We start from the raw sequence: 17,160 nt of genomic DNA on the forward strand, positions 1-17,160 counted from the left end.
CTGTTAAAGGTGACATGATCAAGGCACCATTGCCTTGCTGGGTGTGATACCCTTTCAGCCATTCCTTTTGAAATGTAAAGCAATGCTATCAGCTGGATAGATGAATTTAGCTCCTCTGAGCTGCTGGTCCTCTGGAAAAAATAAATTAAGCAAAACAAGGAAAGGTACTCAGTTTCTGAATATTTGACACTAAAGTGTCCCAGAGCTGTTTGTTACAGGATAACACTTTCACTTGCAACTTCATCCACTGAAGCCTTTAACAGACTTGGGCACAGCAGTGACATAAAATGCTAGTCTATTCCATGTGCTGCCAGTCTCCTTTCTGCTAACCTCTGTCTCGCAGCCACAAACTCTCAACCATTTCAGCCACCCCACTACAATATGCTAAATCTCCAGTAATACAAGATAACTTTCGAGGAGCTCTTGCTCTTAACCTACTAAGTGGGCAATCTGACAACTATGCCTAAAGCATGTGCATATGTGTGGGCGAGTTCATTAACATATATTAGAATTCTTCTCTGTCTAAAATAGCACACTGCTTGATGCAGAAAGCCTGCTTGTCACATTTGTCAATGAAAAGGAAGAAGCACGAGCATCAAGCTTCCTGTTCATATTTCAGTTGACAGTGAACTGCCACAGGCTTCAGTGGGAGTCTGTTGCAGCCCCAAATATATCTGAATTGTTAAAAAATAGATTTAGAGATTTATTTGGAACTTGACCCCAGTTGCAAGCCTCTTATGACATTAGTAGATAAGAACAGAATCTCTTCTAACTCACTAGTTATCATTACTGGGAGGATCCAAAGTCAAAGCAGCAACTGTGAGAGTTACATAACCTCACCTAAAGCTTGTGCTGACACCAAGAGGTGTCCATTGCTTTAGTGGAGTTTGGATCAGGCCTGAAGTATTTACTGAAAAATAACTGGACTATATGATCCACATCTGGGGAAGCTTCATGCTGTGGCCATGCAAATCAGCCCCGAGGACAAGCTAAAGGGCTTGCACACCTGTGAACAAGAAGGAAACATTACATCTCATTAATTAGGTTTAAGTAGTAGAATCTTTGCACTTTGAGCTGAAAAAATGTCACTGTGTTTTAGCATAAAGTGGGGATAAAAGTATAAAGTTTTGTCTACAATATTCTGTGTATTCCTGGGTTTGGGGCTTTTTTAAATTTGGTTGAGGCTTTGTTTTGTTTTTTAAATTGACATTTGTGGCTTAGATTTTAAATATTTCTCCTTTGGGAATCCTATTTTCTTGGTAGCCCACCTTTCTGCTGAGAAATTAGCAAATACTATAAATGTTACAACTAAGCCAAATATCACTTGAGGTGTTTTTAACCAGGGAAATAATTTTCACTCCTGACCTTTACACTCCTTTGTGTTTTTAAGATTACATGGAGAAATGCTTCATAATCTGAATGTCAGATAGGTATGCTTTGGAGTAGAAAAGGTATGACAGACGTTCTTATTTCACCACCTCAACATTATTCTTAAGGCATACAATGGTTTTGCCACTATTGTCAAAAGTAGCATCTCAGATGCTTGCTTAAATCTTTGGACTTTTTTTAAAATTACTTATTAGCATTCAATAATACGAGCACATACTTTTTTATATGATTCATAGATGCTATCTAGCATCTAGAAGCAAGAGCATGTGCCATTAATTTTCCTCTAATTTTGTTTCATTGGTCTTTAGGGACAATTTTGTAATGGACTAAATTTGGTGTTACCATTACATAGAGAAGGACATCTCTTTCCTTGGGAGATCCAGAAACTCTGCACCTAGGCATCTGCAAAGTTGCTACATTAGATTGACTTGAAACATTGAACCAACCAGAGACAAGCAGATCACCTCAACTCCTACTCCCTGTTCTCATTTAAGTATTTGACTAATTGGCACTCTCCATGTGGAATTTGGATGGTTCTGTAGATTCCTCCATGTAGGACCCACTGTGCCTAGACAATTATGTTCCAGTGTGCTGATTTATATCCAGGGTGGAGGATATCCAGAAACTCCAAAGGTACAAAATAAACCCAATTCTGCACAGACTGCAGGTAGCCAGAGGAGACCAGTGGCCAGACACTTGTCCGTAGTCGGAAGAAACTTCCCGAAGATGCACAAATGATCATGCAGGACAGACTCATGTACACAATTTAGGGAGGTAGAAGATGCTTCGTAGCTCCAGACAATCACCATGTGTGCACTGGAGCAGTCCCAAGGCCAATGAGACAGCTACATGTAGGATCTGAGCAGTAATGCAGGTAATCCCAGAGCCTCATGTGCTCCAGCCAACACCACCACTACGAGGACCTGTGCGACAGAACCCCCTCTTACCATGTGGACACTGACTGTCCCGTTCAAGGATTTAATTCCTCACAGTGACACAGTATTAGCAAAATTAGACCCTACTGTCTATTCATGTCAGACACAGCAATTGGCTAAAACCATACCCAGCCTGAGTATAAACAGCATGAGATGGTAGGGGTTGAAGTCCTTTGGTTAGAGGTATCTTACGTAATTCCATCAGTAGCCTAAAAGTATTTTTGGATTCCTCAGAAAACATGTACAGGAAAGCAGTCCATCTCCAGTTTTCTAATCTTCTGTGTTTTCTTCTCTAACCCATTTTCATACAAGGTACATTCCTGCTCCACATGGTGGGGACAGAGAAGGCAGACTCCAGTTCTCAAAGTGCAGAGAACATCCAGTACAGAGAGTTCTTATACAATTTTTTCATTCCCATAGCACCTTCAGAGAGCTCTGAAAATCCAATGTCCCAACAATTAACAACTGTAAAATTACATGAATAGAAAACCTTTTCACTACTAGGTCTAAAAACACCCTCTCCTTTTTGCCCAGAAGGAAGCCTGAAGTAATCTACTGAAGGCAAAATAATAACCACCTCAATTCCCACAGATCCACAAATCAATCAAACAATTGTTTAAATTGTTGCTAATGTGGGCTGTACTATAAAGGAGCAAGGAATTTTTTTTAATTTCTACAAATAATATCCACTGGAGTAATTGATAAATCTCCTACCCATTCCTGCACACAGCACAACTGAAACGAGCCTGGCAAGGCTCATTACACAGCTCTGGTGGTTGCAGCAAGAAGCAGTGAAGTGTGATGGAACACTCCCATGTCCTACAGTGAAATTCTGGATATATTAGAAGCAGCAGAAAGATACATGCATACATAAAATAAGGCTCTTCTAAAGTTAGGTAAACAGTGCTGAGATAGATCACTTAGTTCTGTGAACCTGGCCAGCCTGACACAGTTTTCTCCTATGGGACTTAATACTATGTGAACCAAAGGAGTTGGTTGCATCACTGCTCAGCTATCTACCTTGCCATCCTATAACATTGACCCTGGATCATGTTTAGCCCAGGCTAACTCATTATTAATGTGAATTAGAGATATGAATGTGTGAACATAAAATATCTCAGAAGAGTGGATGTATCAGGCTATATAAACAGCATATGTCCTAATCCAAGTTACATTTTTCTAATCAATAATAATTGTTTACTGTCCAAAGCAGCCTGAAATATTGTTAGATATATGATCCTTTCAAAAATGGAGAGCTATCACTCTCTAATTGGAAGGTGAAAATGCTCCATGTAAAAAAAGTATAGGTATCTGGAAGGAAATGAATACTTATTCATTCCATCATGTGACTCTGAAGCTGATAGAAAGAAATCTGAAATGCATTCTACATTTTAGTTATCCTTGCACATTTTGAAACAAGAAAGGTTGGGAAGGGACAGTTGGAAGTCATGTTCTTTTCCTAATTTTCTGTTTCTGGTCATTTAGGCACTGCTTGTCAGATTGGGCCTTTGGCATTTCAAAATGGGTTACAGTTTCTATCTATATTGTTGTTCTTGTATTTTATTCCTCCTGCTACACAGGTGCATCTTCTGCTACCATGTCATGCATCTGTCTCTTGGGAGAGTGGGTGGTTCTCACAAATACAAAAACTATTAAGCTCTACAAGACAGAAATAAATTCAACATTAAAAAAAACACAGTAGCCAAAGTGCAGCAAAATGTAATGCTGCACTCTGCTAAAATAACATTCTTTCTTCTCCTGACAGTTCTGTCAAGTCCATGATGCCACCTGTACATTCCCCCTCAAGTTAAAACAACAGCATTTCCTAAACCTGGATGAACATTTTAGAAAGGAAAACAACTTTTAACCCCCAAGTATTTATCTCATTAGATTCAAGTCTGATATTACAGATTTTAAAAAAGAACTCAAAATTGATAGCAGCTAATTTTAATTCCCCTACAATTGTCATGGCCTCAAAAGAAGGTTTAGCAATCTGAAACAAACCTACACACAAAGGGATCTCGTGACAGAGGATGACTAGCTATGTATCCAAAAAATCAAATACATATAAAATGAAGAAAGCCATACTCATCTTTGTACAAGCTAGCATTTCATCTCTCAAAGGCATCTGTCACTTACATATGGCACAACTTTCAGCATAACAGGAAAAGCACTATTAAGTGCTGTAGAGCAAATGTGAAGCTCGGCAATAGGTCAGGAACAAACAGGGACTTCAAGGGGACTTGTCATTTCATCAACGCCACTTATCTGCACAATCTGCAAAATGCAGTCTCCAAAAAAGGCTTCCTACAACTGTGCAAAAAAACCAACCAGTGCATCTACCAAAAATTATTTCATGCTGTCTTCAGTTGGGGGCCTCGGTGAAAACCATGTAATTATTATGTTATTATCTAGTTTTGTGTTTCCTCCTCATCTTCACAGAAGCAGAGAGAAAAACATTTTTAAAAACTGTGGCAGACCTTTAATGGAGAAATGAGCACTGGCCCTTCCCCTTTTGCTACAAAGGGAGCTAGCAGGTTTGAAATATCCTCAATGCTCACCAAAGGCCAGATTTTCAGGAGAGCTCAGGTGTCTCACTCAAGCATTCATGAAGCCTGTGCATTGGCTAATCAGGTGAAAGAGGGGGGGGTGGAAAAAGAGAAAAAAAAGAAGCCCTAACTACTGTTCTGTACCAATCTCTTTAGGATGGCCTTGAAGTCAAAACCTCAGGAAACCCTTTTCAACTCCTACCCTTATATACCTCTGTGCCAAGAGCCCTAGCTCTCCAAGACCCCTCACTTGTGTCTTTTGTTCTCTGCATCACCACTCCCTTCTCATTGTATTCCCAGGCCCGTGAAGAATTCATTAGTCCTTTGCCTTCCATCACAGCACTTAAATGAGTGAATCTTCTAAAGGATTCAACACCTAACAACTTCCATGGGGGGAAAATCAGTGATTTAGCTTTTCAGTTCCTTTGAGGCTGTGGCCTTCAGCACTTCTGGGTAAGAGTTTTAAAGCAAACAAAAAAAGGAAATAAAGAGAGAGATGTTTCTTACTTTTCCCTTCCTTTGTTGCTTGCAGCCCATGGGATCAGAGAGGACGGAGATACGCAAACGGCAGATGGCTACGACCCCGGAGACCCCAGGTGCTGCACAGGCTCAGCTCAGCACAGGAAATCGAGGGTCCAATGCCTGCTGCTTTTGTTGGTGCTGTTGCTGCAGCTGCTCATGGTAACCCCTCTCATTCAAGCCTCTAGGGAACAGAATAGCAGGGAAGGAACACATAGCTCCTGCATAGGACAACATAAGCCAAAGAAAGCACTTGTGTAATTCTGCAGGTCTGGGACACAAAGAGATGGCTGTGCTCTACTACTAGACACAACTCTCTACTCCAGTGTACTCCTTCTTTCCCCTGCCACTGAAATAACAGATTCTAAAAGAACTATCTGTATAGGATCTCTATTGTTCTTTTTTTGTCAATACTGTGCAGTGTCTGTTTTGTGCTGGACAGGGTCTCCTCAGCACTGAGCTTCATCAAGGCTCCCCCTAAAAACTAAAAGCAACACCAGCATATATCACAGCTTTAGATTTAGGTGTTGACAAGCAGTACTGAAGGTGTTAAATGGAATTAGAGAAGGTGGAAATATTTGTAGGTCAGAAAATGAATAACCAGGTGCTCAGCACTCTTCCCCTGAAGGCAACTGGATCTGTTGTCATTAATTAGTACTGCCAACTCATGGCACCTGCAAATTGTATGAAGATAATCACTGGGACCAGAAACTTTAAACATCGTGTGTATTTGCTGAAGGTTAAGAGCTAAGCATAAAAAATTCAGAAAAAACTCCCATTACAAAAGTCCCATTCCTGTTAAGGAAGAAAATTTGTCAATCAAAGCAAAAAAGAAGGAATTGCTTGATTCTTTAAATAAACAATGTGTTCACTTTCTTCCCAGCTCGTCTAGATCCAAGTGATTTCATTCTAAACTGAAGTGAATCTTGCCATACTCAAAAGCCCTGTATCTGTTTAGGGCAAAATGTTACTTAATGGATGAGAGTAGAACTTGCATTCAAATAAACAAAGTCTTAAACAGCCATAGAGCTCAGCCAAAACACTGACAGCAAGTGAAATGCTTAGAAAGCCACTATCCACCACATAAACACGTCAGAGCAAGCAAACCTGGCACTGAGGTGATGGGAAGTGGTGATAAATAACCTTTCAGCCTGGGCTAGGGATCTATTCCACTAATATTGTTTTCCAATAGCGCCCTGTGGCAAATGCTCTGGAGATCACCATAAGAAGGCAAGGGAACCACAGACTGATCATCTCCTTGCTATTGGTACTCAGCTCACCTAAGAAGCCAAGACACACAAATTCTGCCCTCCCTAACGCAAGTAGTGAATATTTTGCAAGAACAAAATGCTGTTTGGAGGTTTGGGGGTTTTTTGCGAGATGCCAAGAACTCTGGCTCTGATCCTACCAAGCTTTTCAGCAGGTGCTTAGAGGTAAACCAAGGTAGAATTTAGAGAGACATTAACACTCCGCCTGTACAGGATCGGTTTGCTACCTATTGCAACTATGTTAAAACATCCCAGAGAAATTCCAATGCCACTTCAACAGCTGCCCAGTGCAATTGCAAGTGGCTCAGTCCAGAGCTGCATTATATATTTTTTTTTTCTATTAAAGGAAAAAAAGTAGGACACATTTATCTACTAAATCATGGTATGTAAAATTTGCATTTTACCTTTTAATTGTTGATAAAGTACTTTTTTTTTTTCTTTAAATCTGATATTTTCCAGGGTACTCATTTTCTGTCCATCTCACTATTCAAACAACTCAAAGAAAGCAATTTACTCAATAGGGTTTATGAAAGTACTCAAATTTCATGATGCTTAAAATTCCTATTCGCATTTCAGAATCATCTGGGAAACCAATACAGGCTCAAAACCAGAGCAGCTTGTTTCAGCTTTAAAATAATCTCTGATTTTTTTAAAACAATTGTTTTCTAGTAGCAAGAAATGCAAAACAAATCGTAATTAAGCTATTTATATTCCCCATTCATAGACCATTTCCTCAAAATAGCCTAAGCTCTTGGAACAGAAAAATTATGAATAGGAATAAAAATAACAGTCTCCATGAGTCATACAGCTGAGCTGCTGAACATCCAATATTCAGCATATTCTTAATAGTAGATTTAAAATGAACTGAAATGAGTCTCTCAGCTGGATGCTCAGAGCTTGTGTTCATTCCTACAGTCAAACCCAAGCCTCCAGCCTGTTACTCTTACAGATCCCAAGAGGGTACCATATTGCACTAGTCTCTTTATTGTCTACTTGTACATTTCTAGAGCCTGCCTGTAAGTAATATTCTGAAGCATGGCATGATCTTTTAGGGAAGCTTTTGTTATTTCTTTGGTCTTTTTCCTTTTCTGTGCATTATCCTATGAAGACTTTTCTATTGGATCTGCTGGTTCCCCTCAATTCAAAAATAGTTCTGACAAGAGTATCACTTCCTGTCTGTGTGTGAGGAGTACATATCACTTTACATATTCAAAAAGGCCAGAAACACTGGTAAAAAGGGTAATAAAGGCTTGAGACTCGTATAACCTAACAGAATAAAGAACTAGCATTACTACTTTTTTTTTTTTTCTCTTTTTTTTCTGAAAAGGTAAGTTGACATAGTTCATTGGCTTGAGCATATGGTTCAGAGGCTGCTGAAAAAAAGTGTTTGCATCTCCATTTTAGCAATACAAAAGCTTTCATGTGTCTTCAACACACAGACTGTCATGGTAAAGAGAAAAGCAGGTCTCTGCAGACTATGGACTAACAGTAGACAAAGACAGAGAAGGAGATGCCCAGCAAATAATAAGGGTGCAAATAAGATTTGGCCAAGAGTTTAGAATGCAAAACAGACAGAAAAATCTACTGGTTCAACAAAAAACCTTTTAGAGATAAATGAGATTCTTAGGGATTAAGGCAGCAAAACTCAGAACATTAGCATGAAAGAAAGGTAAGATACAAACAAAGAAATTGATATTTCCCAAGAAGTCATAGCAACTGTGTTGCCTTGTTTCAGCTGGAGGGCCTGTTTCATATTAAAAACAGGTTATTCACTGGGACCTTTTCTTCTTGACATATTTTAAGCAGCTTTACAGATTATATGACTGCATGCCTATATGCACATGCATTTCTCACTAAGCTACCATAGCCTGGATGAACTGGAATGTAGTCCCCACTGCCTAAAAAAATATTTATATTTTCAAATCCAGTTTCAAATGAAAATGAATCATCTAGAGCTGCAAAAGAATTTTCTTAAAACTAGAGCTATCTTAACTAACATTTGATTAAAGAAGCAGGAGTTGACAGCTACTCTTCCACAGGACATCAAAAACTGTCAGTGATCATTAGTGATTGCAGCAAACTTTGGTTTTGTTATGCTACAAACAAGTGTTTCCATTCAGACATAGTCAAAATGATATTCAGCAGCGATAGATCTGCTCTTTGTGCTCCAAACCTCACATTTTGACGCATGTATTTGCAATTTTCTAAGATGCAATCAATCACCACACAATCTGGCTGTATCTATATCTCAACTCTGGAAGATGCTTACCCTTCCAACATCACATACAGAAGTCATTAGCTCACTTAAATCTTGTGTCCTAGTTCTGAACTCTGGCTTACCTGTAACATGGTATCACCATTCCAAACCACAGTCTCGGCCCTCATTGCAGCTGAGGAAAAAAAAATGCAAACAAATCCAAACCCACCTACCTTGAAATCTAACTCACATAAAACCAGTGCATCAGGTCCAGCTTAAGTAAAAGCACTGCACTGAGCACAGTACAATGGAGAATAGATTTGGTATGTGACAAAGGGTATGCATGTATACATATATATATACAGATATACACATTTGTATGTACATATATGTATATATATATATAACTGGACCTAATAATCCTTATGGCTCCCTTCAAATTGAGATATTTTGTGGAACTATGCTCCTTCTGTAGAAAATTTTTATTATAGAATATTAAACAGCTTTCAAGCTACATTCAAGGTTTATACACTTTTATAATTAAGGTCAGAATGTAACTATGGGTAATGTACCTATCATTAGGCACATCATTTTGTCCTTTTAGAGATTTGTTCTGTTTTGTTTTTAGTATAGAATGAAAACTATCTGGTGTATGTTCAGCTGTTTTCTCTATAAAGCTGACTAAAACTTTGTTTGCTACTTTGCAGTCTTACTGTTAGAAATCAAGAAGAAGAGAGAGCAAGGAGAACATCTCATGAACTCCAAGTAGAGGGTATTCCAAACTGTGAAGAAAGGTATGGTATTTATTAAGTGTTCTGTCAAGCTAAAGTAAAACAAACCCAACAAACCATACTAAGTAATTGCAATGATTTACCTGAAATATGAAAATAACTATTATCTACTTTTAATTTACACTCAATTTGCAAGTTGCCTGTTTTTTTACCTTCTAATGAACCAAAGGTGTGATCTACAATTTTTTACTTTATTTATATGCAGCATGTAAGCACATCTCCACTCTCATGACAAATTAAAACCAGTATTGTAAACTGTCTCCCTTTCTCCTGAAATAATTTAAAAATACATCCTGTTCCCACCCAGCAAGTATGCAATGAGCTTAACCAGCAGTGCTCAGCCTTACAAAAATAATAAAGTGGAGCTCTGAACTTCCCAAATGTCAGGCAACAGTTTCTTCAGAAATGCTTAAATAGGTAATAGCACCTGCAAAATGATAACATACAGGTAGGTACCTTTCAGAGTGTTCATTGCTTCTTTATATGTATTTTCATTCAGTTTTTAACCGTTATTTAACAAGGAATATTAGGGATAGAAAATATGTCTAGCTGTTGCACAGGTACTTCTTCGCTGCAATTATTCTGAGCAGTAAACTGCAATTTCTGCATCACAGCAGAGGCAATCACCTGCATCAGAGATTTTGATAAGCACACTTTCAAAAAGCATCTTATAAATGTGTTTACAAGGGTTTGCACTTGGGTAGATCCAGTGAGGAATCAGGGCCCCATGAACCTTACAATTTTGTTCCATTGTGATGGCTGATGCCTCCTGCCAGCTGCAAACAGCTTGAGTAACAATCATTCATTTCTCTCTTCTTTTGCTCTTCTTCCTCCTTAAGCCCTGCTCCTACTCTCGAAGAAGTAAATGCCTGGGCTCAATCATTTGACAAGTTGATGCTTACTCCAGCTGGCAGAAATGCTTTTCGTGAATTTCTACGAACAGAATTCAGCGAGGAAAACATGCTTTTCTGGATGGCCTGTGAGGAACTAAAACAAGAATCCAACAAAAGTGTCATTGAAGAAAAAGCAAGACTAATTTATGAAGATTATATTTCTATCCTTTCTCCAAAAGAGGTATACTGCTTTCCCTAATATATTCTTTGATGTTTCTTTGCACAGTTAGTTCTAACATGTGTTTAAAGCTACAGCAATACTCAGGGAGAACTTTCCCCTCCCCTCTCATTCCACTGCCATCAAGTAGATACTTAGGTGAAGAAGGCACCCAGTGTTAAGGTGAGATGGTCAAAACTACTTTCACTGGTTGTAAGGAAGCTCTTCCTATGTTACCCTGGAATGCTGATGTTGAATTTTTAGTTTGAGGCACAAACATAAGGCTGATCACATTATCCTTGCTCAACTCGAAACATATTTGTTGGACAAATCAGTTCCTTTTATCGTTACACTCGGAAGGGGGTGTATGTGTCTCTCCAAAAGCACAGTAACCACAAATAAAGTGTTATTTTCAAAGCACAAATTTCTCAAAGAGCAGCTGACAAAATATGGCATAGAACAAACACAATGACTTCCCCAAATTTTTCAAAACTACGCTTTCACATTGCTGTTAGCAAATATGTCAAGTTTCAAAGACACCTCAATACAGTTTGAATATAACCCTGCCAAGCAGGCTGGAATTTTAAATCTTCCAACATCCTTGCAAAATTGCAATTTAATTTATTTTGGTGCCAGCTATACTTACGTACTTATAAAAATGCTGTTTAAATCTATCCAGTCTGTTCCTGCAATATTAATATCTCTCTACAGACACTAGAGACTTGCAAAAAAACTCAAACCAAACATTATTGTATGTTGTATGGAATCATTATATAGCCCAACCTGTGGTTCACATCAATTCACTCTGCTTTTTAACAGCAATTTGATTAAGCAACAGCTTCCCAGGTTACATTGTCCACCTGCGTCATACTCTTACTCCAAATTCAGTCTCTTTACAACAGCACTAACTCTCCAGGAAATGAACTGTCACAAAAAATTATAAATGCTCTCTACTACAGAGCAGGAAGTTGGTCTGGAAATAACCCATTGGTCTTAGTAATAATGGGATTGCAGACAGCCTTGCTCAAATAAGGTACCTCAATGAGGACATTTCTCTATCCATACTCAAGATATTATTCCATTCGAATTTTAACAGAATCATTTTTTGCATAAGTATATTTAGCAGTTTTTTCAGTCTTGGAGGACACCAGCTGAAATGCTTTTAAAAAATAGCTTTTTCAACCAATAAAACAAAACTAAGACCCCACCTGTCCTATTCACCACTATTATTTACATGACTTTCTATTTTAATACGCAGGTCAGTCTGGACTCCAGAGTAAGAGAAGTTATTAACCGAAATATGCTGGAACCCTCACAGCACACCTTTGATGATGCACAGCTTCAAATTTATACCTTAATGCACAGAGACTCTTACCCACGGTTTATGAACTCTGCCATTTATAAGGACTTGCTTCAGTCCTTGTCTGAAAAATCCATTGAAGCATAGAATCTTTTCTTAAATGCATTTATTTTAAAACAGACGGGACTCTGGGCTACAGAAATCCACAGGGAATTTAGAATTAATCAGATATTTACCTGAAAATAACTCAGGCAAGTTTTACTACAGACTGAATAAATTAAATCCGCACAAAGCTCTGACACAATCAGCTAAGTACAGTTTCTGTAAATTCAGTATTACTTTGGAAAAGGAAATGAAGAGAATGAAGACGTTGTTCAAAAAATGCAGTATTTTTTCAAACACAGTAGACAATTCGGACACAAAGCTATTACAACTTATGTCTGAGGTGCAAATACCAACTGAGCATGAAACTAAAACTGATTTTTAAGTGGAGTGTTAGAATTTTCTTGAAAACCAAACCAGTTTCCCCATCCACACTGTGACCAAAGTAAAAATATTACTATCAATACTGTGTTACTCTAGGCAGTGCCATCACACCTGGCATAGGTACACTTCACTTGTTTTGGTATATTTAATGCATACATGGTGAACGAATAGAATTGGAATGGCAATCTCAAGTTTATGAAAGTTAGTCGTTGAAATAATGCTGCTTATAAAAAAAATCTTTTGTTGAAGAATTGTTATTTTAGTACTAGAATCTACTGAAAGCATTAAGTTCCCTTTGTTGATGTTCATAAAGTCAAATTATTTCTTTCAGAGGAAGACAAGTCTGGGCATTCAAATTCCAAAATAAAGCACAAGAATTCTCACATCTCTTTCTCTTCCCTCAGTAGGTGTTTGTAAAACTTTTCACTATTGGCTCCCAAGAGGACAGCAGTTTCAAACCAGCTTGGGTTTGTAAATACAAAATCCTCCCATTCCCTGACAGATCTTGTAAAGTTTCCATTACAGATATACACACGATTTACTTAATAAAAGCAGGAAGATGGAACTTGTGTTTTGATACAGCACTATTTCAGACTGTCCAACAGCACCAGCTCTCTCCAGTTATAAACCATGTTCATTTTACAGTATACCCAAAGCATTACAGTTAATTTCTGGTCATATCTCAAAATCAGTAATCACAGGAAATACTAGGAAGAAAGTAAGTTGAATCCACATAAACTATCCGTAGATCTGTTACTCTGTATTCTTTCTTTTAAACGACAAGATTCACTACAATTCCACTGTATTAAACTCTGGAGTTTATAGTGGATTTCCACTGAATTGGTTTTTTTTCCTGTGTATTTATTTAAATGAGCCAAATGACACATACAGGTTGGAAAAATATATATGGGAAACAGAAAGACAAAAAAAAAATAACAACCCTAGAAGGGAGAACCAGACAGGCAGTTTCAGTGATGTGTACTGTAGTGTTCCCACAACCTAATCTTTGCTTTATTCCAGCATTACAGAAAATACAAAATGGGAGCTTTCCCTAAAAAAAAGAAATGGGAAGAACGTAACTGAATTTAAGAGATCAATTTAATTGTCCCTTCAATGCACTTGGCAGGAGACACATTGTGCCCTTACTGCAGTTGCACCTTGAAGAGCACAATGATTTGAATTTTTCAGTACATAGCACCACAGGAGAAGAGCTGGTACATGGTCACTTATCAGTGCTATGGGCTGGATCAAGCCAGGTTGGAGGGGGCACTGAGCAACCTGGTCTAGTGGAAAGTGTTCCTGCTAGTGGGGTTGGTACTAGATTAAGGCACCTTCCAAACCCAAATCATTTATCATTCTATGACCAGTTTTCATTATCTCCTTCCAACAACAAAACACTGTTCAGCATGTCAGCACAAAAAAGTAAACCAAAAAAACTAGAGAGAGCAAAGCAAAGTGCTTTTGCCTGCTGTAGCACAGTGCTGGATGACTAAGTTAAGAGGAAACCCTTCCATACACCACTAAAGACACAGTTCAGTCAGTGCTTGCCACTGCTTAACCCATCAAGGCTGGTTACCTCAACTGAGTTTCTATTTAACACACCCAAAGCACTAACAATACTATTTCAGTTTATGTGAAATATTACAGTGTAAGCAGTAACTTCAACAAAACAAACTAGGTACCTTCAAAAGGCAGCACTCATGGGGAGCTTGCAGTCCAAGACAATTCTGTATTTGTTTTAATCAGGGTGGGTAGGAGTGCTCTAAACCTCTAAGTCGACAAATTAAATTTAACTAGGTCAAGTTTAGCTTGTTGGAAAGATCGTATGCACACATCAAAAAAACCTCAAAGCATGTCACCTCAAAAATGGAGGATTTAATTTCTTTTAAGTTATCTCTCTTCCCATAAAGATACTTCATTAAAACCTGGAAGACAGACTGAATTCTCATAGTCCATATCAAACAATATATTCTATTATTCTGAAAGAAAAAGGGGAAAAATGCATGAAGTTAGAGGGGAGAGAAAACTATATTGGTTTGGACAGTTTTATGGTTAACATTAAATTATTAAAAGAAGAAAGTAATAATTTCTAAGCTTATTTTCCATGTGCCACAACTTCTAAGCACTTTAAATTCTCTAGGCAATTTTCATTTTACTTCTGCATTACAATATGCTGACATTTGCAATGTGCATTCTTTCCTAAAGTATCTTAACACTGTGCTTTGGGCTTAAGTTTATACCCACCAATAGTGGCAGAATGCTGATCCCTAGATATCCTGAGAATATCTCCTAAAAACCCAAACAACCCACTCCCCTAAATATCTTGTTATTTTGAGGCTGGTTAATGCTGGATTTAATTGACGGCATGGAGGCAAGGAGTGGGGAGGGGGAAGATGAAAACAAAAACCCACCCACACAGACAACAAATTTTTAATTACATTTCATTGCTATATACCTGCTCATGGTGCATAAACCTCTCAGGGCAAAAGCAAAGTGCACTGAAAAGGAAAAGTTTCCACAGACAAGCTGTTACATGACTAGCAGGAGAAAATAATCATATTGACATAAGACATTATTTAATCATGTAAGAAATTATCACAAAATCAATTTATCCTAGGTTGAAAATGAGCACGGTTGGTTTGTCTTGGCATTTATCGAACTGCAGGATATCATTAAGCTGTAACAACTTTCCAGTCCACTGGCATTCTTCCTTCAATGTCTGCACATCATAAAGCAGTAACTCCCACAGACCATGCATACTGTTAAAGACTGCTCTTTTCACCAGCCTGTTAAGCACTATTAAAATTGCATGGGCTCCTTCAGCCAACACATTGTGCTTTACAGTGACCTTTAAATTCCAAAGTCATTAGCACAGTACAAATGGAGAAAAAAAAAATTATATATATATATATATACATACATTCTGAAGAGCTGTACCATATAAAGTTAGATTAAAATTCATCACACAAGCACCATGTACTTATGCAGTTTCTGATTACAAAGGATATCAGAAAAAAGATAAAGTGATGAGAAGATCTATCGTATCACAACATTAAGTAGTTTTTAAACAATATTGCTGTAAGCAGCTCTTAAGAACATGTGTCTTCTGCCATAAAAGGTATGAGTATCATTTCAATAACATTATGAAAGGTTTTTATACTAACGTTGTAACTAAATTAATCCCAAACTCCTTGAAATGGTAAAAGAATTCAAGAGTAGTGATGATCTAGTGAAACAGAAACTAATATATAGTTGTATAAAATTGTGCCTAAAAGAAGTGAAACTCCTCAGGCTCGTTGATATGAATATTATTTCAAGATCCATTTCCAGAGGCATGTGTTTCAAAGGTAATACAACCACATTTTACAGAATGAAGACTTCATGTTGATGAATTAAGTCCTGTCTAGGCTGGTAAGCATTGTGAGTTTCAATTTAAAATTATCGTATGTGATCACAAGTGGAATCCTGAACTCTGGGTAAAAAATAGGCCCCTCCTTGGATTCACAAAAGCCAAGATCACTAGGCAGATATTCCCTTCTGCTTAGTGACAGTCAATAAGAACTATTCAGTACACGATAGTTTAAAACTCATACTTTCTCCTAAACTACATAAAAGAATATATGAGCAAATGCATTATATATGAGAAAATGTCATCTAAAGAAGGATCCAAAAGTTGTGTTTTCTGAGCAGCAGGACCCTCTAGCCTTAAAAAACTACACATAGACACACACGCACACACCCCCCACACACTTCAGACGGAATAAGGCCTGCTCTCTCTCCCTATGAGGATTGAGTACAAACTACCTTAAATTGTAGGACAGCTCCGTTCCATCTGAGAGAATTCAAGTGTCCATAAAGGTAATACCCAAACCTGCTATTCTTAGATGGGAGAAATTCATCACCCATTCTGCTGGCATGTTTCAGTGCATGAAATATTCCAGTGTACTGGGTCAGTCATTGCACAGCTGCAGCCCAGTATACAAGCCAGCCAGCTGGAGAAATGAGACAGTCCCAGCCCCACCTTTGCATCCTCTCTGATACAGGAGGGCAATTTCAGACAGCTGTGAAAACTGCAGCAACTGTTAAACAGAGTTCCATCCAAAGATCAGTACTGGAAAGTTTTATTTTTGGATTTGGGTAACCAAAATAAAGCATGAATAGAACAGAAGCATTTTTGGATCTAGTTGTTGCACTCCATCTTTCACTGGGCAAAAGAAACAGTTCTTTTTACCATGGGGACAGAAGAGAGAAGGATGAAGGCTGCTACTCAGCCGTCAGGTATCAACAGGTGAAATCACATTTTATTTGAACTTCTACTTGGATACACCTGCATCACAAAAAGTGCTACCACAGCTCTGGTTCTTTTAATAAAGTCCAGATATAATCTGGTAACTACAGAAAGACAATTACTACATATTCTCAAAAGATATTTCTTCTAAGTGTCACAATCAGGCACAAAGATTAAAGGACACACAGTGTGAGGACCAACCAGTGTCTGCCCTGTATATATATGCTGTGAATAGCTGTGGAAATTTAGGTCTACTTGGCATCCAATTTGCTGTCATTTTTAACACTTTTTTTTGGACTTGTTCTTTTAGAAAGGTTTCCAAACAAAACACACTAATTCATAGTAAACATATGTAATTGGTTTGTTGTCCTCAACAACTTTCAAAAAA

At 38.0% G+C, this 17,160-nt stretch overlaps 1 protein-coding gene across 4 annotated transcripts in view; it reads left to right on the plus strand.

Moving 5' to 3' along the window:
* The window catches only part of RGS20 (regulator of G protein signaling 20), a 34,848-nt gene extending 21,442 nt beyond the window's left edge, over positions 1–13,406 (plus strand). For all 4 annotated transcript variants that reach the window (XM_033078000.1, XM_033078026.1, XM_033078017.1 and 1 more), the window contains exons 2-5: positions 5,406–5,554; positions 9,565–9,651; positions 10,488–10,722; positions 11,957–13,406. In XM_033078000.1, the coding sequence (XP_032933891.1) occupies positions 5,406–5,554; positions 9,565–9,651; positions 10,488–10,722; positions 11,957–12,145 (660 nt within the window). In that variant the 3' untranslated portion in view covers positions 12,146–13,406. The remainder of the gene's footprint in view (positions 1–5,405; positions 5,555–9,564; positions 9,652–10,487; positions 10,723–11,956) is intronic.
* Positions 13,407–17,160: the final 3,754 nt, after the last annotated feature.

Source organism: Catharus ustulatus, chromosome 1, assembly GCF_009819885.2.
Source record: "Catharus ustulatus isolate bCatUst1 chromosome 1, bCatUst1.pri.v2, whole genome shotgun sequence".
Lineage (NCBI taxonomy): Eukaryota > Metazoa > Chordata > Aves > Passeriformes > Turdidae > Catharus > Catharus ustulatus.